This window comes from Psittacula echo, assembly GCF_963264785.1.
Source record: "Psittacula echo genome assembly, chromosome: Z".
In the NCBI taxonomy this organism is placed as follows: Eukaryota; Metazoa; Chordata; class Aves; order Psittaciformes; family Psittacidae; genus Psittacula; species Psittacula echo.
The window spans coordinates 56,530,362-56,553,335 of NC_137742.1; the positions used below are offsets into that span (position 1 = coordinate 56,530,362).

A 22,974-nucleotide genomic window follows, 5' to 3' on the forward strand; every position below is an offset into this window, starting at 1 on the left:
AGGAAGGAGTTATTGGTATTTATGTGTAATTCATAACAGTAGCATCATATTTTTCCAATATGGTATTTTCCACAGGGGAGGGCGGCATATACAACCATATTAACTCTCATGTCTCTATTGAGGTCCCATGTAGGGAACAGCCAGCATGCTGTGTGGAATACAGCCAATCTGGGCAACAGCCACAGGAAAAAATATATCTGCACTGATGAAGGGCAAAATGAGGTGATGATCCAACAGCATCAAGACATCCCACTTCCGACAGTGAAGAGAGAGACTCCAGCTTCCTTAACGACCAATGGGAAAGCAGAGTCCCTCAATATTGCTAGGATGTCAGTGGTGGAAGAGCTCACGGAGCTGGAGAAGCAGATTGAAATCATCAAGCAGGAGCTGCAACTCGCCATGGACAGGAAATCAGAGCTGGAAGAGTATCAGAGGACAAACAGGACTGCAGAGCCCTAGGCCAGCATACCTGGACCCTTTCCCCTTTCTTCCTTTCTCCCCTTCTTCTGTAAAATTTGTAACACACTTTTATAATGCCAGAAAGAGGTGCAACAATAAAGCAGGCGATATGCTCTTCATGAGAGCAGAATCACAGCAGCCCACAGCCACTGCCACCCTACTGAGTCCTCCTCCTTCCATAACAAGTTTATCATTCTCCTGGCAAATACCAGCCATTCCCGAGGAACTGGAGAAATAAGGAGCATCCAAACAGTGAGAGTTTCTCGTTCCTCCATTTGACAGTACAGCAAGGTTTTCATTTTTTTAGCCCTTTCTGTGCATTAATTAAAAAAAAAAAAAAAAAAAAAAAAAAAAAGGCAAAAAGAAAAAAAAAGGAAAAAAAAAGAAGGAAATTTAAACTGCTCATTGGAAGCATGTCCCTTGTTGGTACATTTTTGTTGTGGTATCTACGGGTCTAGTCTCTGTTCATGCTAAGGCTCCTTATGTTTGCCTCATTACACCAGGTGCTAGTTCTGTGTTGGCAATCCCTTCCCTCCTAGCACATGCTGTGGTTTCATGAGACAAATTCTTGGTGGCAGTCCCAGTATACACCATTCCCTCAGTTCTGTCAGCACAAATGCAGATGTGGCTGTTCTGTAACTGTGATAAAGGAACTCACCCAGCTTAAAAATAACTTGACAAAAACCAAACCACCACCCTCTGCCTGTTTCTGAGCCCAGGTCTGGCTTCCACTGCCACCCAGAGAGAAGCCATACAAACAGCTGCACCAGCCAGTGTGAGGGGATGGGTTCTCAGTGGCACAGAGCACAGATGATGGAAAGAGAGGGTGGCAGTACTGTACATCAGTATTTACCACCCAAAGTGAAGTATTTAACAATATGAAACCACTGCCTTGTATTTTCTCTGTCTTCAGCTGACAGTAAGGTTCTTCCTCACAGCCAAAGTAACATAGAGGGGACTCTGGTCCATGATTTATTTTGACACCAAGCTTTCACCAAAATCAAGGGGAGTCACACCAAAGTCTCCCTGTGGGCCAGGGCTCACTTTGAAAAAGAACCAAGAGTTGTGGTTTCAAAGCCTTTGTACTGAGTGGAGCTCCCTCCCACCTGGATGATGTGATTAGAGGGGAAGGAAGGGTAGCTGTTCAGCATCTGAATAAATACTGTATTAACCCAACTGACTGTGTTATTTAAACAGGGTTTCTATGAATTTTTTGAACAACAATTCCCAACACATCCAGTATTACAGAGAAAAAGAGTATTTGTAATACTCTCAGAATTAACTCGCATCCCCCAGATATGTCACCAAAGTAATTTTTTACCCTCTATCTCCAGCTACCTGTGTGAATGTTGCCAGCACTGATGTTCTGCCCAGGAATGGTTCAAAGGCTTTAGGCTGATCTGAAACTGTATTTGGGAGTTTGAAAAAGGCATTCTACCTTTTTGAACCTCTGAAAACCACCTGCAAATGGAAAGCTCTGCATGAACCTCTAAAAGCTGACAGCAGGGATACCTGGACTAATTAGCCTCATCAAAAGGTGTTCATATTCTACTCCCTGGTCAGTTCTTGGCCTCTGCTTTTGGGCAGCAAGTGTGTCTGCTTCTTTCAAATACAATCAGTAGCACAGGAGAGAGTAAGTAGGATATAAAACAGACAAGGGGGATCCAGAGCTCCACACATTAGATAGGTTTGGAATACCTAGGATGTTCTTTCCTTCCTTGCTGCTGACAAGCTCTTTTCATTATTATGGGACAAATGCTAAGAAATAAATACTTCAGCGCAGTTTAATCAGTATGTCTATTAACAGTTTGTTATACCCTTATCTCTATATTCATGAACTCAGAAAAGTTCAAACACCCTATCTTCAAACAGACCAATCTTCATTTAAAAAATGAAAATTTAAGGTAAGAAATGTCAACCACCTGTTAATTAAGGCAAAAATCTGTATTTTTGGGGGATGCTTTAGGGGCTACTCCTATGTCAAATGCAGAATAGGGATTGCTTGAAATTACTGCCACATCAAGTAGAAGCCTTCTGGGAGGAGACAAGTTTCAGCATGTTATTTTCTTATTCAGCTATTGCTCGAGCCCAATCCATAGGAGACAGAAAAAAAAACACTGCTGTAGCTTTCTATGGGATGGGAAGTATCACACACGTCGATGCCTGCAACTGCATAACCTGGGGGAGGATTTTGCTATGACAAGAATATGTACTGGAGACTGCAGATGAGGCTTTTTCTTTGTTTACACTTTGTCCTAGACACTGAAATTAAACCTTTTTTTTTTTTTTTTTTTTTTTTTTTTTAATAAACTTGTCACCGTCTCCCTTTTACTCCAAAATATTTCTAGTCTTGATAAACTTTAAATTATTTCCATTCATTCTGGCTAGTCAAAACAGACCAACTAAAATTTTCACTGCTTCTCAATGTTTAAATTGATAAGCAGAGAGAAAAATTTAGTCACTTCAAAAATGAGCTTCAAGGACTTCCTAAGCTAAAAATATTTTAAAATAAGAAAATACATTTGTCTTGGTGAGGAAAGAAAAAATAGGAGTTCCCAAGCCTCATCTGTGAAACAAATCCAGACTGTTTCAATTGTTTTTTTTTTCCTACAGTGATCAGAGTGAACCCAACACTAAGAACATACACACAAAAGTTTCAACCTGGATTTTCAGTAGATAGGTGATGTGACTTAAATGTCTGAGAAGGAGTAAAGGGGCCTCCTACCTCTGCAAGGGCTGTTTAATTCAGATTGCTGTTCACAACTGTAAAAGGAAGTATGCTGTTACAGCAATGCTGTTTGAAGATCCAGACAATGCCTGATGGTGACCCAGGACCTGGCTTTGATGAACAAGCACTTGTACCAAAAAAACCTACCACCAGCATTAGCGGTGGTATACTCCTAATGCACTATTCTTTCTCCAACTTGCTTTTGCAAACTGTAATTGAGGGAGAAACTTCCAGTGAAAGCTGAGAGGATTCTACTTTCATATCTTCTACACATGCTGTAGCAGAACTTAAGCCATACCACAAACTCCAGCATCCCAGCCCCACCTTGTAAAGACAGGGTCACGTGTTCCCTCTCAGGATTCACAATGATTTACAAGGTTTTATTCATATTTTCTGAATGTTTTCACAAAGATAATAATGCATACTATAAGAGAGTCTGCATTGCACTTTACTGTGTTTTTATAATTCCCTACAGTGAATACAGGAAGGTAACACAGATTTTATGATTCAGGGAAGGGACACAGATAAGACAAACCTAACACCTGCACCTTCCATTACAGGAAAAAGTCTGCTCTATGAAGGAATGTTGTAAATAAATGACTTCACATTTTTACAGTGATTGTTGTTCAAGACTTCAAATGCAGCCTTGCACTACACGGAGCATGGAGACAATACCCTATGCTATGTCCTTTCATAAAACTCCTAGTGGCCATGACAAAATGACTAAATAATCCAGCATTTTGGTCCTTCTGTTGTGTCAGGAATCAGGTAGTGAAGATACAGCCAAAAAGGCAAAGGTTCTTTTAGATAAGCATTTTTTGAAAGCAAATGAAGGAATAAATTAATTTCTCTACTATAGAAGGTTAAAGCCTATGAAAAATGTTTCCAGTAACTGGACAAAGGACAGGAGCACAGACAAGATACCACCAGAGGCAAGAAAACCCAGAAAAACACCCAGGAAACAGCTTTTATTAGATTTTGTGCATTGTTAAGATTAATCTCAGTGGCAAATTTGCAACAAAGTAACCCCTACAAATTCTTTTCTGGAAATAGGACAATAACAGCAATACCTCAACCTGACCGAGGGAGTTATATATGTAAGGAGTCACTCCACTGAAGTCTACAGATGTACCTGTACATTCATTATTTGGCCCATTACTTAGGAAACTATTAACTCCCAGAAATATTACCATACCTTGATGGGATTTAATAAAGAACATCCAAAGCAAACTCCTCAAATAAAGGCCTCATTTATCTCTGCTGCACCACAGCTTCCACCCCATCAAGGCAGGACTTCAGTTAGATGTTCCCAACTTGGCAGTGTCAAAGCAATGTACAGCAAATGTTCTCTAAAGCACAAGGAATCCACAAAAACTGAGAGCAAGAGTAAAAGAAAAGCAACAAGAAGGGAACCAAGATCCAGAATATGCTTCTCCCAATACCCTAACCCTACTTTCCAGAAGAGACTGCGGATCAGCTGACAGAAGCACTGACTGCCCCAAAGGTGACAATCACAGAAAATGAGGGAGACTGAGTGGTCAATATAAGGAGTAAATTTTCATCATTCCAGATAGAATGGAATCATTTTATGGATAGAATCAACCAATGTAGATCCTATGGAAGTCATTGGCCCCAAAGGCAGCATTGCACTTGGGGCACTTACGCTGCCGGGTGTCATAGCGCGTTTTCACACACTCAAAACAGAAGACATGAAAGCACTTCGTAAGCACAGCATCCTTTTTGCGCATGTTACAGCACGGGCAGGTCAGGCGGGCCTGCAAGACAGAAACATTATAGTGAGGGCCCACTGCATTGCACTGTGTATCTTAGATGATAACTGAAGATGAAAGGTCCTTCCATTCCATAAGAAAGTGGTTTCTTCAATACAAGGCTACAACACCAGAGTACAGAGACAAGATGTCAAATACTGAAAAGATTACTACACAGCCTTTTGATTAAAGTACAGTTAAAGAGGGAATTTTATAGAGACAGCTACTCACCTTGTAATCCTTGATTTCTTCCATCAGTATTTCATCACAGTTAGGAACCATGTCAGGCTTCTTAGTGGTCTCCAGCTTCCTGCGTAACCTAGAAATATCTTCCTGCATAGAAACAAAAGACCAAACAAATGAGCAATATATGCTTAGTCACAGCTTCTTCAAGGACAAAAGAGAACAAGCACTGGCCAGGTCACTCCACCCATACTTTCATCCCCTATAGTCCAACAGATTTCTGAAAGATTACATTATAATCTGGTCCTACATGTATTGTCAGTTATCAGTGGACAAAACTGATGAAGCTGAAATCAAAGTGAAACTGGACCCCCAAGAAAGTAGTGTAGCTGAAACCCACTCCAAACTCAGTTACCAGAGGACAGACACCAAAGCAGACAGGTATTAAAGGATTGTGCATCAGGTATATATATACCTCAGCTCTTTTGAAGTTAAACATCTCTTTCTCTCTAGTTACTCTGTTTTCCACAATTTCATCCTGGAAGTCATGTAACTTCTTCTGAGCCAGCTCTAGTTGGGCTTTCAGATCATCTGCAAGCTGGGCTGCATCCATGGCCTGAAGGAGAAAACCAGTACAGGAAGTACCAAATATGGAAAAAGAGCTCCAGTGATTTCTAGTCCCTCTGCCTGTGAGATTGCTCACAGAATACTCATCAGGCAGCTGGAGATACATTTTTTCAATTCAATTTTGGTACTTCCAAATGGAATAACTGGAATTACACCCTAAACATTACTTCAACAGCAAAATACCTTACTATTTACAAGTTCCAATCACTGAGCTTAAACACTTCTCTTCAGTAGAGCCAACCCTTGTCACACTGCAATGCACATTACTTGAAAAAAATACTGATGACCACACAATTCTCTTGTTCAAGTATTTTTAGCTTTTCACCTTCTACATTTTCCCTACTAAATTATTTAGAGGCAGTTCTACAGCTGAACTAGACAGAACTGCAAGATAAGTGTTTATTTTTAATCATTTTCCCTCTCCATCAGTTCTCCTCTTACTAACTGTGCCTCGCCAATTATTCTATTAGCCAAGTTCCCTCAATACCACAATTGTACTAAGCACATATTAAGCAGAAATGATTGTGCTTAAGTCTCCCCATCTCCACTTCACAGTGATATTTCTGCTTTCCTTTCTATCTGTTTTAATGTCACTGCTCCATTCCTCCTGAAGACTTAACAACAAAGGCAGCATCGACCCTGAGACTTAAGTCTTATTTTACTCGAAACAGACCTACTTCATTGATCTTACACATTTGCTAAAGGTCTTAACATTCCTCAGCCGTATTTTCCTTTTACTTACCCCATCTTTCCTATAAAAACTCTGATCCCAGTTAATTTCATCTGGCTGCCGCTGCTGCTTCTTTCACAATAGGTTTCCTTTTAAAAGCACCTTACTTCAGATCCCTAATCAGATTTTCACAGAAACACCTATGACCTGCTCCCCTTTATCAAAGGAAACATCAGTCTACAATACTTTAATCAAAACTCTCTTCAGGATTCCTCAGCATTCTAGTATACTAGTCCAAAACCAGGGAATATCATGTTCCATAGTATGAGTGAGAGCTAGGAGCCTTCTATGCTTCCCACAAAACAACAGCTTCATCCTACAATCCAAGAGGAAATCAAGCAATAACTTACCTTGCGTTTGTTCATTTCCAGGGCCTGCGTTCGAAGACCCAGTTCTTTCTCGCCTGTTCCAATACTGCTTTGCAGTAAATGTTCCTTCTCCTCCAGCTTACGTACAACCTGCAGTTGGGCATCCACCTTGGAAAGGGAGAGAGGAGTTAGAGAAGGAATAAAATGCATGCTTTTTAGGTCTTCAGAGTTGTTATTAAAGCTGAATGCTAAAACTATCCCTGCCTCCCCATCACCAAGGAGTACCTCTTCAGCTTGCTTTTTTATCCCTGAACAGACACAGTAGAAGTCTAAGAGCTGTATCCAGACCTCCCTGGCAAACACTTAAAAACTTAGCAGTCAAATACTCTCGACAAAGAAGTCTTATTTTTTGGAAGGTGGCTTACAGAATCACTGCAAGGCAGTGAACCAGTGATCCAACATCCTAGTTCACTGTTGGAACCAGTATCCTTGGTGCTATGTTTTGTATCTGGGACCAAAACAGCATCAGTAACACACTACTGGCTTTGCTGCTGCTGAACAGTACTTGCACAGTATCAAGACCTTCTCTGTCTCATGCTGCTTGACATCAAGCAGGCTGAGGGTACGCAAGCTGGGATGGGACAGAGTGGGACAGCTGACTCAAACTGACCAAAGGAATATTCTATACCACATGATGCTGTGCTCAGCAAGAAAAGCTGGTGGAAAGGAGGAAGTGGGGGACATTCAGAATGATGGTGTTTGTCTTCCCAAGTAAGAATTACACATGATAAGGCCCTGCTTTCCTGGGGAGGGCTGCATACCTGCCTGCCACAGGGAGCAGTGAATGAATACCTGTTTTGCTTTGCTTCTGTTTACAGCTTTTGCTGTACCTATTAAGCTGCCTTTATCTAATCACCTACCAGTTTTCTCACTTTTGCCCTTCTAATTCTCTTCTCGATCCCACTGTGGGGGAGTACACAAGCAGCTGCGTAGAGCTTAGCTGCCTACCAGAGTTAACTCGCAACACCTCCACCTTTCCCTGTCAGTTCCATTGTCCTCTCATTCTCCCAGGTTACCTGAGTCTTCAATGTCAAAACTTGGTCTGCCAGCTCCTCCTTCTCCTCTTTCAGCAGCTTGTGGATCTGGTTGGACTTGATGCGTTCTGACATCAGCTTGAAGTTGGCATCATCCTTCTCCCGCAGCTGCTGCATCAGGCGGATGTTCTGCTCCTGCATGTCTTCAAATGCTTGGCCTGTGACATCCATTTCTGACAGCAGGGCCTCCTCCTCCTGCAAAAGAATCCCAGGCTCTGGCAAAACTGTTTCCTGTACTCCCTACAATGACCCTGGACATTTTACTCAGAGACACCAAACCCAGCACAGAAGAAGGAACATGCCTCAGTTATCAGAGAACAGTATCTCCCAGCAATTAGAAAGAAAAGCGCTCCTTAGGAGTCTACACCACAGCAGACATACCCTGAACTAGAAGTTATAGAGAAGAGATGGTTATCTCCCCAAGTATTCACAGACTGTGGCTTGTCTGCTGGCAAATTCAGCTGTGATACAATCATTGCCAGAGGTAGGCAGAAAACGACTCTCAACTTCAGGCAGCTAGGTAAACAGCTGTCCTATCCACCTGGCCGAAGATCCTACATGTGGACAGTTTGACAGATTCCAACTAACAGACTGCCAAGCTCCCTAAACTCAGTTAAGCCACTTCAACATTAAAGGAGTTAAGTGACAAGATAGAACAATCTTATACTATAAGGAAAACAATCTGAATTCTGAAAAAGTACATGTCAAGTACACTGGCTTGCCTCTCCCCTGCTGAGGTGCTCCTGATTTCTTATCATGAGATTAAGCTCTTTTCTTTGTGGAAAAAGGTGTGCCATGGTACCATGCACATGTATTAATTATATGAACTGTGCAGATAATACTTTTAGAAAGAAACTGTAATCTCCTCCCATAAAGACCAATACAGACATCTCTCCTCTGTGCTCTTCATGTAGGCCACGAACATTCCCCACCACCCCTGCCATGAGGTTTGTGACACCCTAGTGCTGGGGGGAGGTTTTTTGATCATTGGGGTTTTTTCGTTTGGCTTTTCCCGTTTGATAAACAGGGACAAAACTCACATCTCTGGCACATACAGAGACAGAAATTCCTTCTCTCAGGTAATCTTCCTGGCTGGAACCTGAAGGTAGTTCTTTCCCAGATGCTCCAGCAGAAACCTTCAGAAACTTCTCACCTGCTTAGCCATGGCTAGTTTCTTCTGTAAATACTCAATTTGTTCCTCCACTGCTCGGATTTTGCGGAGGGCATCCTCATCAGCCATCTTTTTACTCTCCTTTTTCTCCTTGTCTTCCAATTCTTTCACCCTCTGCCGCAGTTCTTCCAGCTACAGCAAGGACAAAACACAAATAACACTAAATACAAGAATGTGGGCTGAATGTTGTTAAGAGCCTTTTTTCCCCACAATTCTCTGAAACACTGGAAAAACTGCTTACAAAGGACGGAAAAAGAGAACCCATCTCATATTGACAGGGAAGTGTATTACTGGTAGATGGACCATTTAAGATGGGCTGTAAGCCCAAGATCTTGATTTCAAAACCTCTGAAAATTCCACAGCATCAGAATAGGAACATCAGTGTCCTGCAGTTCTACATGTGAGGGTACGTGGATGTAGAGCATCTGCTCCTTTAAGGGCATCTGGTCAAGAACCTTTCTCAATACAAAAAGGGATAGTAAGAAAAGGAAGAAGCCACAGCAAAACATACAGAGACAAACCTGACAGATAAATGATCAGAAACGCATGGATGAGAACCAAACCTGGTCAGTCACATGAACTGGTAAGAGCAAGTGAGAGTGTGAAAATCTTTACTATAGCAAGGTTATCTGGCTAAATCCTGTCAACTGGGATAAAAGATGGCAGAGAAGAGGAAACTAGAAACAAAACACACAGAGACACAGACCTGACAAAACAAACATGGAGGCAAGGACCAAAAACAGATCTCCCCACAGTAACTGATGGGTTACCAAGAAACTACAGGCACCACTTCCAGGAAGATAAACCTGGACTTTGCAATTGATATGGCTGTAAACCAGGTGTGGATCCTGGACTGGGGTAACTGTGAGAATCGATAGAGTTGTACAAACCCAGGAGAGAAACGCAGGTGAAGGGAGAGCGAGAATGAAAAAATTTGGGTTAGGCAGAGAAGGACATACAAGGAGCTAGTCACACGTAAAATGTGGCCAGTCAGTACACACTTGTCTGGCTCAGACCTGTGCATGATCACTGCAGCCCATCTTATCTTCTTGTATCTTCTTAATAAGTATTTTTTTAACCATCTCTGTGTAATCTAACTCTCTACACCATGCGTATGTGTGCTGCAACAGAGTAAGTGCTAGCTACCAGCAAGACCTGTATGTGAAGAAGTAAAAGGGCCTGGGATCACAGGGGGTATCAAACACAGGGGGACATGCTGGTACTTGAGGGATGTGAAAATGCACATCTGCTTGTGAACCTACACATTGTTTAGCGTGTGCCTGAACTAGTGACATTCTATCTCTACTAGCTGAAGAGGAGGAAGAGAACTTGTCTGTCTATGGTTATGGTTTGCAAGTCCTGTATGTACATGCTGTTGAAGGAAGCATCTTCTCTGTGGGCTGTATCAGTGACCTCTGCGTGTGTATGTCTCTGAGACAAGTGCTTGGCTTCGCTACTGGTTGAATCTGAAACTGAGATTCCCAAAGCCCTTCCCAAAGGCTGACATCCTAAAATTTCCCTGTTCATCTCCTGACCATTCCAACCTCTCTCCTAAGTAACAAAGATGAGAAAAGAAGCAATATTCAGTTCTGACAAAGACAAAATCAACACAGTTCAGGTGCAGAGTATCCAAAAAGAAGTTTCAAGTAATGCACTAAGACGAGAAATGAGATTTACCTCAGCTTTTGCCTTCTTCTCAGCTGCCATCAGCTGTACTTTGTCTCTCTGCTCTTTGGGGGCAGAACGGTACATATCTAACAACAGCTTCATCTCCTTCTGACTCTCCTGGGCTTTCCTGGAGGCAGAGAGACAGGCAAGAGTGAGAACAAGCAGGAAAGCTACGCTGCTACATGAAACTCAAGAGCAATATTCTCTCCATCTCCCATATGGTACATATATGGAGTTATCCTTGGCTTCTTTTAGCCAAGGAGTACAGGCTGAAAACTGAAAAGAAGCATGTTCAGGCCCATGGACTGAAAAGTCAAGAGAAGTAGGGTGGGGAGGAAACACATACTGTAACAGGAAGCAACAAACTCTCCACCTTTGCTTTAGTGCTGATCCAAGGCAAATGAAGACTGCAGTGACCTTTATTAATAACCTGCTGCTGTAAAGCTTTACATAATTGTTATGCCAGAAGAAAATAAAGATTACTTGGCTTACACCATGAAGTAAATAGTTTGGTAATTCATGTTTTAGGTTGTTGTAGGAGAAGTGTTACTACTTTGTCCAAATCACAATCAGACACAGAGGGTGCCAGGAACCTCTCTGCTTCAGTGAAGCTGATCTCATAGGCTACAAGGTCATCTTGCACAAACTCGTCAGTTTAAGCACTACTCAAGCAGGAAAGGGAGGGACAACAACTCTTACTTTAGTTCAGCCTTCAGTTGCTTGATCACTTCAGTCTCCTTCTTTCTTCCATCTTCATGCTTCCCTTTCTCCTTCTCTTTGGATTCTCTCTCCTTCTCAGATTCCTTCTGCTTCTGCTTTTCCCGCTCTCGTTCCTTTTCTTTCTCCTTCTCCCGCTCTCTCTCCTTCTCTTTTTCCTTCTCTCGTTCTCTTTCCCTCTCCCGTCTCTCTCGCTCCCGTTCCTCTTCATCTCGCCTGGCCTTCATTTCATTAATATCTTCAGAAGTGGCCTTGGGGACAGACACTTGGGCAGAAGGATCATCAGGCTCCTGCTTGATTTCTGGAGGTTCCTCTTTTGTTTCTTCAGTGCTGGACTGGGACTGCAAGAGAGCACTACCACTGCGAGAGCGGATCTGTTGCAGCATAGCAAGAAAGAAAACACAGAAGAAAACATTAAGTTCTTCACCAGAAGTCTACCTTATCTCCCCCCCTTTGTCTACCCACATCCATGCTTACATGCCCCCTCCACAGTTTCTATTACTTTGCATGGAGCACTCTACTGCTACAAAGGAAGACCGTTCATTTGGTACGTGGAAACTTAAAGTAGAGTGTAGAGCTCAATCAGAAGTTACACTGCATGCTGTATCAGAAAAGTTGATATTGCAGGCAAGACTGACAGCATTCCCCCTTCTCCAAAGCACTTTCTGCTCTTTTCCAGCATTCCCTGCTCTGATACCTTGCTCAAGTCAGACTGGGCCTCTCTCAGTTTGCGCTTGTATCTTAACACCTCTCCCTTCAGCTGGTGGTTGTGGTTTTGGAGGCTGCTGATGAGATGACGCATCTCCCGATTAATTGGACCTACAGAAACAGAAACAAAATTGTAACAAAACACACTTTTGCCAAGTTTCTGAGACACTCCCATGGAGATGGAGAACAAGCTAAGTGGCAACAATAAAGAATCAAAATAAAACTATTATCATTCTGCCACACAACAGAGCAAGTGTAGAAAACGGCAACTGTAGAAGAGGGTCATGCCAGCTTTACATGCAACCATAAGTCCTTGTGTATTTCCAGTCCCAATTTCCCCATTAACATTACTTTTCTTCCCCCATGTTCCTAAGTGAAAAGTGCCATGCTACAAAAATCTCTACGATTTAAATGCTACTTCAGAAATAAAGAAGTTATTTTCTGTAATGAAATTTAAAAGTTACTGGCTTCCTATCCAGGTTGTCAGGGTGTCTTCTAGGTCACAGAATCATAGAATGGTTTGCAGATGGAAGGGACCTTAAAGATAATCTAGCTCCAATTCCCTAGCATGGGCAGGGACACTTTCCACTAGACCATGTTGCTCAGAACTCCATGCAGCCTGAACCTGAAAACTTCCAGGGATGGGGCAAACACAGCTTTTCAGGCCAACCTGTTCTAGTGCTTCTCCCCCCTCATAGTGAACAATTTGTTCTTAATGTCTAATCTAGATCTTCCCTCTGTCAGCTGTCTACAGGCCCTGTAAAAAGTCCCTCTCCATATTTCCCGCAGGCCTCCCTTTAGGTATTAGAAGGCTGCCCTAAAGTCTCCCTAGAGCCTCCTCTTCTCCAGTTTGAACAAGCCCAACTCTCTCAACCTGTCTCCATAGGAGAGGTGCTCCAGCCCTCTGATCATCTTCACGGCCCTCCTCTGGACTCATTCAATCAGGTTCATGTCCCTCTTGTGTCAGGTGCGCCAGAGCTGAAAGAATCTTCCCCAAAGTATTTTAATAATGCAAAATACTCTGCCATGAACCAAACTGTTAGCAAAATGTGTGTATTTTGAAGTATCTAAAAAGAAGTCAGACAACATGGAGCTAGCCTACCACAAAACACAAGGAGTTTTGGGGTTTTTGAGATAGAAACTTGCTGGGATAAGTATTTAATAATAACAGACAAAGAATCAAACCAGGTGTTTTACTGCAGTACAGCTCCTACTGGGCAGGGGTGGTGGTGGTGTTTGTTAGGTTTTAAGTATAGAAGAAAAACTATATACCTGCTTGTTCATTGGCAGCAAGTGTCTGTTCAAACTCTATCCTCAGCATCTCATATTCTTTGCGGACTTGTGCCAGGGTGTCTTCTAGCTGAATCACCTCTGTGCGCAGTTTCTTGTGAAGGCTGACCTCATCTCTCTGAGGAGTAAGAAGGGGACAGAATTTGGTGCTGTGACACTGGAGTATCATTCGCTCATGAAAATGAGCTACCAGAGAACAAATGAACTATTGCCAGGAAGATAAATTTCCTGACAATTCCTAGAGCCACCCAGACCCAGTAGTGATGGTCAGAAAGACGAAAACATTCCCTAATCTGACAGAACAGAGGTGCTACCTCAATGAGTTCCACCTGGCGCTGATGTGTAGTGCGAGTACCATGAAGCAGAGTGCGGGCCTCATCAAGGTGTGCCTTCAGCTGGAGACTCTCATTATACAAAACAGAAAATTGTGACTGCATGCAGCGATATTCTGGGGTCTCCTTCACAGCCTCTTCCACTGCTCGTCGCAATTCAACCTAGTCAGGACACAACAAAAGGCCACAGAAAGAAAATTTATTTTCTTGTCTTTGATATCTATTTTGCAAGGTAGGAGAAGAGTGAATTAAGCTGCCACAAGCAAAGAAAAAAGCAAAACTTTAACAGCACTGCTATGAAGTAGATGCTTCAATACCAATTTGAAATCTATGCTCTCTCCGTATTCCAGCAGGCTGTTTCTCTGGCATAGTCACATGACTAAAGCTTTTGATTCTCAGGTTCTGCAACAGTTTCTCTCAAAGATACGAGCTTGGAAAACATGATATACTTTTTCAGTGGACTTACTGTAAAACTATAATCACCTAAATCAATAAAGATGGACACCTAGAAAAGTATGATAGAAAACTACAGAAAATATATGTAGGCATTATGTTAGCTTTCTACCAGGGAAAAACATAACAATTGAAAGGAAGAGAAATGAGAGAAACAGAAGTACAGAATCTGAATTTTCCTTACCAAAAAAATGTTAGCAAATCATTGTGACTACCAGAGTGAAACAGACACATACATAAACATATGCATCTTAACACTAATTAAGAGAAAAAGGAAGCTGTAAGCCAAATGGTGTTTCTCTCAAAACAATTTCATGTGGGATAAACAGAATTCACAAGCACCTCAAGACAGTTTCTGGAATCTCATCTCTGAAACTTAAGTCACAAGCTCATATGTTTCTTATAACAGCCTAACAGACCTATTGATCATTAAGAAAAAATCTGGATTGTTATCTGTATCATATACTTATATACTACAGAGTCACAGCTTTTTGTGCTAATACCTTTTAGACATACGAAACTCATACGCTGCTTCCTATCTATTCATTCTGCCACAAAGTGAAAGACTTAAGTTCACTGACTCTTCCTAGAGCCAAGCTTTCTTACACAAGTCCATGGATTTTTTCTTCGGTTCATTTATTCCACTTGCACAGGGCAGGGGGAAAATGGAAAAGGGGTTAATACTTCTGAAAAGCTGAAATTAGTTTTCAGTATATTTTAATGATGTCTAGTTAACAGATCAGAATAGAAAACAGGAAATAAGAAACCTATTTCCAACTATGACCGCATGGTGTCACCAATGCACTGAATTGGAAGCGTCTCACAAACCTGTGAATTTGTACAAAATACAACCTAACTAAAAAGCAAGCATAGAGTAGAATAGTTTTAATGAGGTTTTGTAAAGGCACAGTTCACAAGACAAGAGGGCAACTTAACCACACAGAACGCCTTCACCTTCATAATAGGTACTGATGTCTCACCTTGAGTTTTTCATTCTGTGTTGTTACTTCCTCAAGATCCTGGCGCAGTTCCTCTAACTCCTTGAGGCGATTCCCAGCAAGCTCTTTATTTTCTTCCAGCTCTGCATTCATCTCCTCAAACTGTTGGGGATAAACTGCTTGTAAATCCTCCTGTTACATCTACTGAAGGTACTAATTAGGTACAGTAATTACAGACTGAGTCATGTTAACACTACAGACTGAGACAAGTCTACATGTATCAGGTCTGTTTTTTAAGTAGGGAATTTGTACACAGACAAAATAGCTTGCTCAGAGTCACCTAGACTTGTGACAAAGAAGGTATCTAAATTTTCTTCCAATTTATGGCCCTACACACAAACTCTCCCATACTTTAATTCTCCTCATAACCAAGCCCATGACATTACCTTGCGGGCATTAATGGTGATTGTGCCCCCATAGAGGCTGCTTCCAGCTCCATACACCTTGTAGCCTTTGGAATTTACCTGAAAAAAAAAGGTAAGAGATTTCATCAGTACCCAAATAAATGCCAAGACTGCTGACATAGCAAATTCACAATCAAAGACAGTGCACTACAGATTCTCAGTTCTCACAGCAAAATGCCGTAAGACGATGCCACACATCTCAAAATTACACCCATTTCTTTGGTTTCCTGACAAAGAGGATGGTGCTTACTCGTTCCAGAACATCTGCTAAGTGCCGGTTGAGCCTCTGCTCCCTCTTGCGTATTTTGTCAATATCCCACTGAAGGTCATCAATCATAGTCTCCAGAACAGACACCCGAGATTCTGCTGTCTCCACTCTCTCTTGCAGCTTGGAGAACTGCAATCAAAAGAGTGTTTCTGTCAGCCAACTGAACACAGTAATTCTGTTAGAAGCATTTTCTGAGACTGCTCAGTATTAATTTTTTTTATCATGAATACCCTGGATTCATATGCTTTCCACCCATCTTTTGCTCTGGCAACAGACTACTCAATGAACTGTCCCGAATTTTACACCACCTGAATTGCAACACAGTAATGAAAATATGACTGAAAATAAAACTGAAAATGGAGAAAGAGCAACAAGCTGGTAGTATCTGACAGCCTAGAGAGGGAACCACTTCAAAGCTTATTCAAAGGCTTTTTTTTTTTTAATCTTTTCAATCCGTATGTTCATCTACTCTACACACTACTGAAGTACATGGTGCTTTAACACTAAGGAAGGCCAGCATTAACACAATTTTTAAAAGGACTAAACCTGTGAAACAAATACTGGCAATAATGTGAAGCCCTTAATGACTGGGATCATCTTGCAATTAATGTCACTATGCTTTCACATATGATGTGGAGAAATCAAGGAATTTGAAATGACAGGGATATAACATCAAATGTCTCAGATGTTACACAACCACCCTAGCATCACCTTACCACTTCCTTCTGCTATTTTCTTTTGAAATCACATTCATTCAACTCACCAATATGATTATGCTCTTTCATTCAGTGATGTAACAAGCATATCGATTTAAATTGTACAGAAAAATCTATGTGCAGTTCTCCACACCACCCACCCTTTCCATAAGCTTCATTCAGAAGGTAACTTTCAAACTGTGTTGCTTCTGTCCCTCTTCAAGGCAATACATGCTTTTCAAACTATGGTAACCACAAATTATTCTAAGCAGGACCCCAAAGCAAACTTCTTTCTCTCTTCTTTTTATACCTCCTGAGACATTATGCGATGCTTCTCCTGAAGAATATCAGCTAGTTCCTGCAGCCGTCCATTTTCATGTGATAGGTAGGTATTAAGCTCCAGGACTGCTTCTTCCATCAATGTAATATCTGAAAGATGCATAAAGAAAAGGAAATTAACAAAAACCAAGAAAATTTGGGTTTAATTCTTAAGCAGCAAAGAAAGAAAAGCAAACAAAGAGAAAGGAAATTTTTGAGGTTAACTTCTGTTTACTAAATCTCTCCAGCAGACGGATCTCATCTAATCTCCAGAGCTTTGACTTGCATTCACGAAGCAAAACGCTCTGCAGTTTAACATACTACAGATTTCTGTTTGTCAGTTACCGTCCCCTGATGTCAGACACCATTCCAATTGTGTCAGTAACAGCCACACAGAACATGCCCTTGCAACCAAGTGATACCCTAATGCAGATCAAATTCATGCGTAAGCCTGCTACAACAAGTGGCTTGAGCTAACGTACCAGGTGACAATTCACAAATGGTTTGAATTGGATCATCTGGATCATTGGATTACCTTAAAGATCATTTAGCTCCTACCCCCTGTCACAGGCAGGGGCACTTTCCACTGCACCAGGTTGCTCAAAGCCCCATCCAATCTGGCCTTGAACATTGCCAGGGATGGGACAGCCACAACTTCTCTGGCCAACTTGTGCCAGTGTCTCACCACCCTCACAGTAAGGAATTACAGCAACTGAGTACAGGCTCATATTGCACTAATGCCAATGCTACTACAGAGTTCAAGACTACCAACTAAGGACAGTAATGCTCCAGTACACCAACACTAGACTTTCCAGAGCTCCTTGATCAAAGCATATAGAAGACTCTGGATGGAAGATAAACCAAGAAGGATGACCTGATATCCCACCTAAATTTTCCTTCAACAGATTAAAAATCTGAGCTTAAGTTTTTCAGAGAGTCATCTAAGTGTAAATCAAACCTGCTACATTAATTTTCAGAAGCTGGGCACCTGGCTTTCTTCTGCAGAGCTCTTTTGTATTCAAAACTGACAACTATACTGGGCATACCAAGACATCAGATGGCTACTATTTTGCTCAAAACTCAGCTGTAACTGAGGAGCTCGTTATCCCTACACCTTTTACTAAACTGAAAGTGAGAAGGAGTCCAACATCAGTTTGCAATACTGATTTCACTACTTTTTTGCAGTGGCTGAGGACAGCTAACTGATTCAACTGTAATCTTCTCAGGTGCATGAACATACTACTGGCAGGAACAAGCCTTTCCTTAGCCCAACAGAGATCTCACCATTCACATTTAGAGGCAGCTATAACACATTTTTAGCATGCAGTACTAATCTTTGTTAGAGGTTTTGGTTATTGACAGTTTGGAAAGCTAACCCAATTTATTTTGGAATAGAAATAAGCATGAGAAGGACTATGTCTGTCATGGTTTAACCCCGGCTGATAAATAAGTACCACACCGCCACTCATTCACTTCTCCTCACAACCAGTGGGATGGGGAGGAAAACTAGAAAAACAGTAAAACTCAAAGGTGAAGATAAAAAAACTTTAATTATTGAAATAAGTTAAAATACTGCTACTAATAATAACCATAAAGGAAATAACAAGGGGAGAGAACATAAAACTAAAAAGGGGAAAGGAAAAAAAATAAACCCAAGTAATGCACAAACCAACTGCTCACCACCCACCAGTTGACACCCAGCCTGACCAGAGCAGCAACCTGCCCTTCCAGGTGACTCCTCCCAGCTTATATACTGGGCATGACGTGCCATGGTATGGAATAACCCTCTGGTAGTTTGGGTCAGGTGTCCTGTCTCTGCTCCCTCCTGGCTTCCTGTGCCCCTCCTCACACAGCATGAAACTGAAAAGTCCTTGATCAGGGTAAGAACTATTGAGCAACAACTAAAACACTGGTGTGTTAGGAGCATTGTTCTCAGACGAAAGTCAGAATGCCAGCTACTAGGAAGAAAATTAACCCTATCTCAGCTAAGAAGAGGACAATGCCTTAACGCTTACAATGCAGAATCATGTTTAAGCTGGGGGTAGCTGAGGATTCTTGAAGGGGGATCAGTCACCTTGGACATACCTCCACTGTTCACCTTTTGGGACAACGCATCCACTTTCTCCTGCAGTTTGTCATACATTGTCACAATCTGGGCAACAGCACGGCGGGAAGACTCTACACGCTCCTGCAGCTGAGATTCAATCTCCTCACTGGTGCTGCTGGCTAGAGTGGCTAGGAAGGAAAATGCCGGCTCAAGTCCTTCACCTGGGAACAGAAAGAAGTGCAAAAATGTAAATGTGCTCTGCCAGGCAGCATATCACTAGTCTTCACAATCAGAGAGCCTATGTCACCTTTTAGAAAGGGACACAAACATCGTCCACCACTGAAATCCACCTTTTCCACTGTCCCCAGTCAGGTGCCTCACCTCGTTCCCTCTCATCTTTGCGCTCCTGATTACTGTCAGAGTCTGGTTCAGGTTCTGGTACCACCAGTGCTTTTCTTTCAGACAAAAGGTCTCCAAGACCTTGGTCAAGGTCGAAGCGTTTAAGGATGATGCGGATATTTTCATCAAACTGAATGATGGGACAGACAAGACAAAGAACAGATGTAAAAAAAAGGAGTGCAGTGGAACAGAAAAAGAGGCAAGAGAACAGTGTATACAAAATAATAAAGCATGTTACTAACCTGATTCCAGTATCGATTGATAATCAGCAAAGAGGCATCATCAGTGGCCTGCCGACGCTCCAGCTTCTCAATGTGCTCCCGTAGCTCATCTTCAATGGCTTGCCTCTGGTCCAGCATCTCTGCTAGTTTCCGGTTCTTGGTCTGTAGGGCCCGGATATCCATTTCCTCCTGTAGAGAGGCACATGTCAGAGTACACTGCACACAAGCCGGATCTCAAGACTCATTCAGAAGGCAGAGAGCTATTTTTGTTTCCAGCTGAAAAAATGTGAGAGGTTGAGTAGGGGTGTGTGAGAAAGACATACCGTTGAAGAAACACCACCAAGCTTTATGGTCTCCACAGTGGTCCCTGAATCTTCAACCCCTGCCTTCTTTTCTGGAGGTGCAGAAGGACCAGGCTCTCCAGCTGCCCGTTTACTGCCAACTCCAGACATGGTGGCCAAAGCATATAGACTCCTGTCTTCTCCAAGTTCCTCTGAATATTAAAGAACACTCTTAAAAAAATCCACCAAACATACACCCACACAATCAATCTAGTTTAGGGGTTTTACCACAGTCAATCCGTCACGGTAACAAGATGCCAACACAGTGCAGACCATAGGACTTAAAAAGTTTCAGAAAATACTGGGCAAACATTAAGTCTTACAAGACACCACTAGGATTAGCACTGCAAACAGTAAATCAATGGGAAAAAAAATCCCACTGCTCTATAATGTCAAAATGGAAACACTGTACCTTATCGCACTCTTTGGAAAAAAAATCTTCATGCAGGTTCAGTCTCTGGGTTTTTGATCTCTCTCTGTATTAACAAAAATTGTCTGGGTTAAACTTTAGCAAGCAACTGAGCCTATGTATATATTGCACAAGTTCAGTTCATAACGACAAAATTGTTCTTATTATTCAGCATTCAAAGTCAGTTAAAGCCAAAGGCAGCAACACCTTGAAGATAAGCCCTGGAAGAGTTTACACAGAAAACTTAAAAATCCTGTGGAAGTGAACACCAATTCCAAGCCAAGGTTTGAATCTATTTTTAGGGTTTTCCTTTGTATGAAGAGAGACACAGACATGTTTGAAGAGTATTTATCCCCAAGTTAATGAAGTCTGAAAACCTCTGGACTACTAGCTACAGAATTACAGAACAGCTGAAACTGGAAGGGATGTCTTGGAGATCTCTTCCTCAGTGCTCTTGAATACAGTAGGGTCAACCAGTGCAGGCTGCCAAGGGCCTTGTCCAGACAGCTTCTGAGTATCTCCAAAGAAAGAAACTCAGCAATGTCTCTGGGTAACCTCTCCCAGTACTTGATGATCCTTAGCATTAAACCAGGTTTTTCTTATGTTTGAACAGTATTTCTTGTGGTTCTCTAAAATATTTCTTAGCAAAGTAACAAATATCTCCTTATAGGGTTTTCAAAACAAATATATCAGCTAGTGACAGAATACAAAACCAAGCAGATCTCCATTAGATGTAAGCAGCATTCTTCTCCCACATTCACTGATGCTGTGCCAACTCAATTCACAGATCTCTCTCTCCCTCTAAACTACATGGAACCCAGAAGCAAGTGAAATGCAGACCATAAAATAAGATCTGTATTGTTATTACATGATACAATGGCATTTACAGTTAAACTAAGGATTACAAACTGAACCTGACAGTTTTTATGTATTAGCTTTACTTGAGCAGTTCTACTGAAAGTAATAAAGCTGCTCTATTTTTAGGATTAAGCTGCTATGCTGTTTTGCCATATCTTAAAACTTAACAAACATTTTAGCTTTGCCTTGCCCTTCACATATGCACAACAATATATAGATTAATTCTAAACAAGTTACTTAAGTACCACGTAATAGTGTTCCTATAACCTGTCTTTTAACGTAAATATTTAATACATCTCAAAATTAAAAGCAAACAAAACTTCCACTTAACTATTGTCCTCCTTTTAGCAACACAATTCAGTTTGCACTGGTTTGGCCTAGAATCACTACGCCACTGGAGGGAGTGGATGGAATAGCTGTTACTATAAACATCTGCTGCCTATCAGTCCAGGGAGCCACTAGACACTATTGTCAGATTTTTTGGCCATGGACAAAATATTTCTTCCATTGCCTCCTGACACCAACATCCTTCACAGCGAGACTTCCCCTTCTCTCCACTACTCAGATCCTCCCATATTGTACACCAAGACCTGACCAACTTTCCATTACCAGAGACCCTCTCTTTTCTTTAGGAACTCAACCTTACCCTCAGTCCTAGGCTATGCACATTCTTCTCTTCCCAAACTGATACACTCACTCAGCAAAGATTGACTGTCTTCCCACAGCACAGTCTCAACTTCATCTTAATCCCCTTCTTGGAGTTAACACCCTCGTATATGTAAACCAAAATACATCTCCACTTGGCACTGCCCACACCTTCCACTGGCAAAAAGTCATCTAGTCTGACTACCTTCAAACACCTGCAGAAAGCAAACTTCTTCGAGGCCCACTGGCTTCCCAACACGTGTAGGATTCCCCTGCGCCTATGCCCACCAACCCCCAGGGACGTCTCCCCACACTGTTTCTGTCTGCCCCACACGTTCCTGCCACTGATCCCACGCACATCCAGGGCCCTCCCCCATGGCCAGCACCCACCGCCGCACACCCCTCCAGCACCTCGCAGAGCTCCGACACTGCCTCCGGAGCCGACACCCCGCACCCGTCGCTGCCTTTGAGCAGCTCTACACCGACCGCTGTACCCCACGACAGCCCCGCACATACCGTCCCTTAGGCCCATCCCTTCCTTCGCGAGGGTACAGCGCCTTCGCTGCAGAGACCCTCCGTCCCCGCACCCTCGCCTACCAGCCCGACTCTCCACAGACACCGCCCGGCCCCCGCCACCATTAACAAAACAGATCCCGCCGTGGTCACTGCCTCCCTCCGGCGCACCGGAAGTCTCCGACGCAGGCGACCATCCAATCGCGTGTGTGGCCGAGCGAGAGGCATGCAGCACCGCCCCTCGGCCAGCGCCGTCGGGTGCCGCCCCTTCCGGCGGCCATTTCGCCCTCACTGGCCATGGACGCTGGCGCTCTGCCGGTTGCCCGCGCTCGACATGGCCGCCATTGCCATGGTGCCGCGGGGCCGCCTGACGCCAGCGCCCTCACCCGAACAGAAGATGGCGGTCTGGGCGGGAGCAATGGCGGCTCGTCACAGACTCCTCCTGGCCCTAGTGTAGTATTTCACATCCTGCAAGGTTTAGGCAAAGTTTTACTTGTTTAGCTTTAGTATGTTCATCTCTGGCCCTTTTTGTAGAAAAAAAAATTGAAAACACCTACAAACACCATCAGACTGACTTGGCTCTCACTTTATTTATCAGTTAAAAGTGTCTATACCCCATTT

General features: G+C 42.6%; 2 protein-coding genes across 2 annotated transcripts in view; one reads left to right on the plus strand and one right to left on the minus strand.

Annotated features, from left to right (window-relative positions):
- The window catches only part of GRIN3A (glutamate ionotropic receptor NMDA type subunit 3A), a gene marked incomplete at its 5' end in the record, with an annotated part of 74,179 nt that extends 73,000 nt beyond the window's left edge, over positions 1-1,179 (plus strand). Inside the window, one exon of the mRNA XM_080637398.1 lies at positions 123-1,179. Coding sequence (XP_080493524.1) covers positions 123-459 — 337 coding nt within the window. The 3' untranslated portion in view covers positions 460-1,179. The remainder of the gene's footprint in view (positions 1-122) is intronic.
- A 2,961-nt stretch (positions 1,180-4,140) lies between these two features.
- On the minus strand, positions 4,141-22,511 carry RNF20 (ring finger protein 20). Its single transcript, XM_080637940.1, has 21 exons — positions 22,357-22,511; positions 20,341-20,404; positions 19,911-20,080; positions 19,609-19,776; positions 19,349-19,496; positions 19,006-19,188; positions 16,913-17,031; positions 15,890-16,036; positions 15,622-15,699; positions 15,218-15,337; positions 13,767-13,946; positions 13,435-13,570; positions 12,152-12,273; positions 11,437-11,828; positions 10,747-10,864; positions 9,052-9,201; positions 7,881-8,093; positions 6,847-6,972; positions 5,615-5,755; positions 5,188-5,289; positions 4,141-4,962 (listed from the first exon to the last, which is right to left on the minus strand). The coding sequence occupies exons 3-21, from the start codon at positions 20,037-20,039 to the stop codon at positions 4,786-4,788; spliced, it is 2,949 nt and encodes a 982-aa protein (XP_080494066.1). The 5' UTR covers positions 20,040-20,080; positions 20,341-20,404; positions 22,357-22,511; the 3' UTR covers positions 4,141-4,785.
- Positions 22,512-22,974: the final 463 nt, after the last annotated feature.

Coding starts and splice junctions, on each gene's coding strand:
- RNF20 (XM_080637940.1), bottom strand. CDS start 20,039: ATGTCTGGAGTTGGCAGTAAACGGGCAGCTGGAGAGCCTGGTCCTTCT. Junction 19,777..19,910: donor TTGGTGGTGTTTCTTCAACG/GTATGTCTTTCT, acceptor GCCTCTCTACAG/GAGGAAATGGATATCCGGGC. Junction 19,189..19,348: donor CAAAGATGAGAGGGAACGAG/GTGAGGCACCTG, acceptor TTCTGTTCCCAG/GTGAAGGACTTGAGCCGGCA.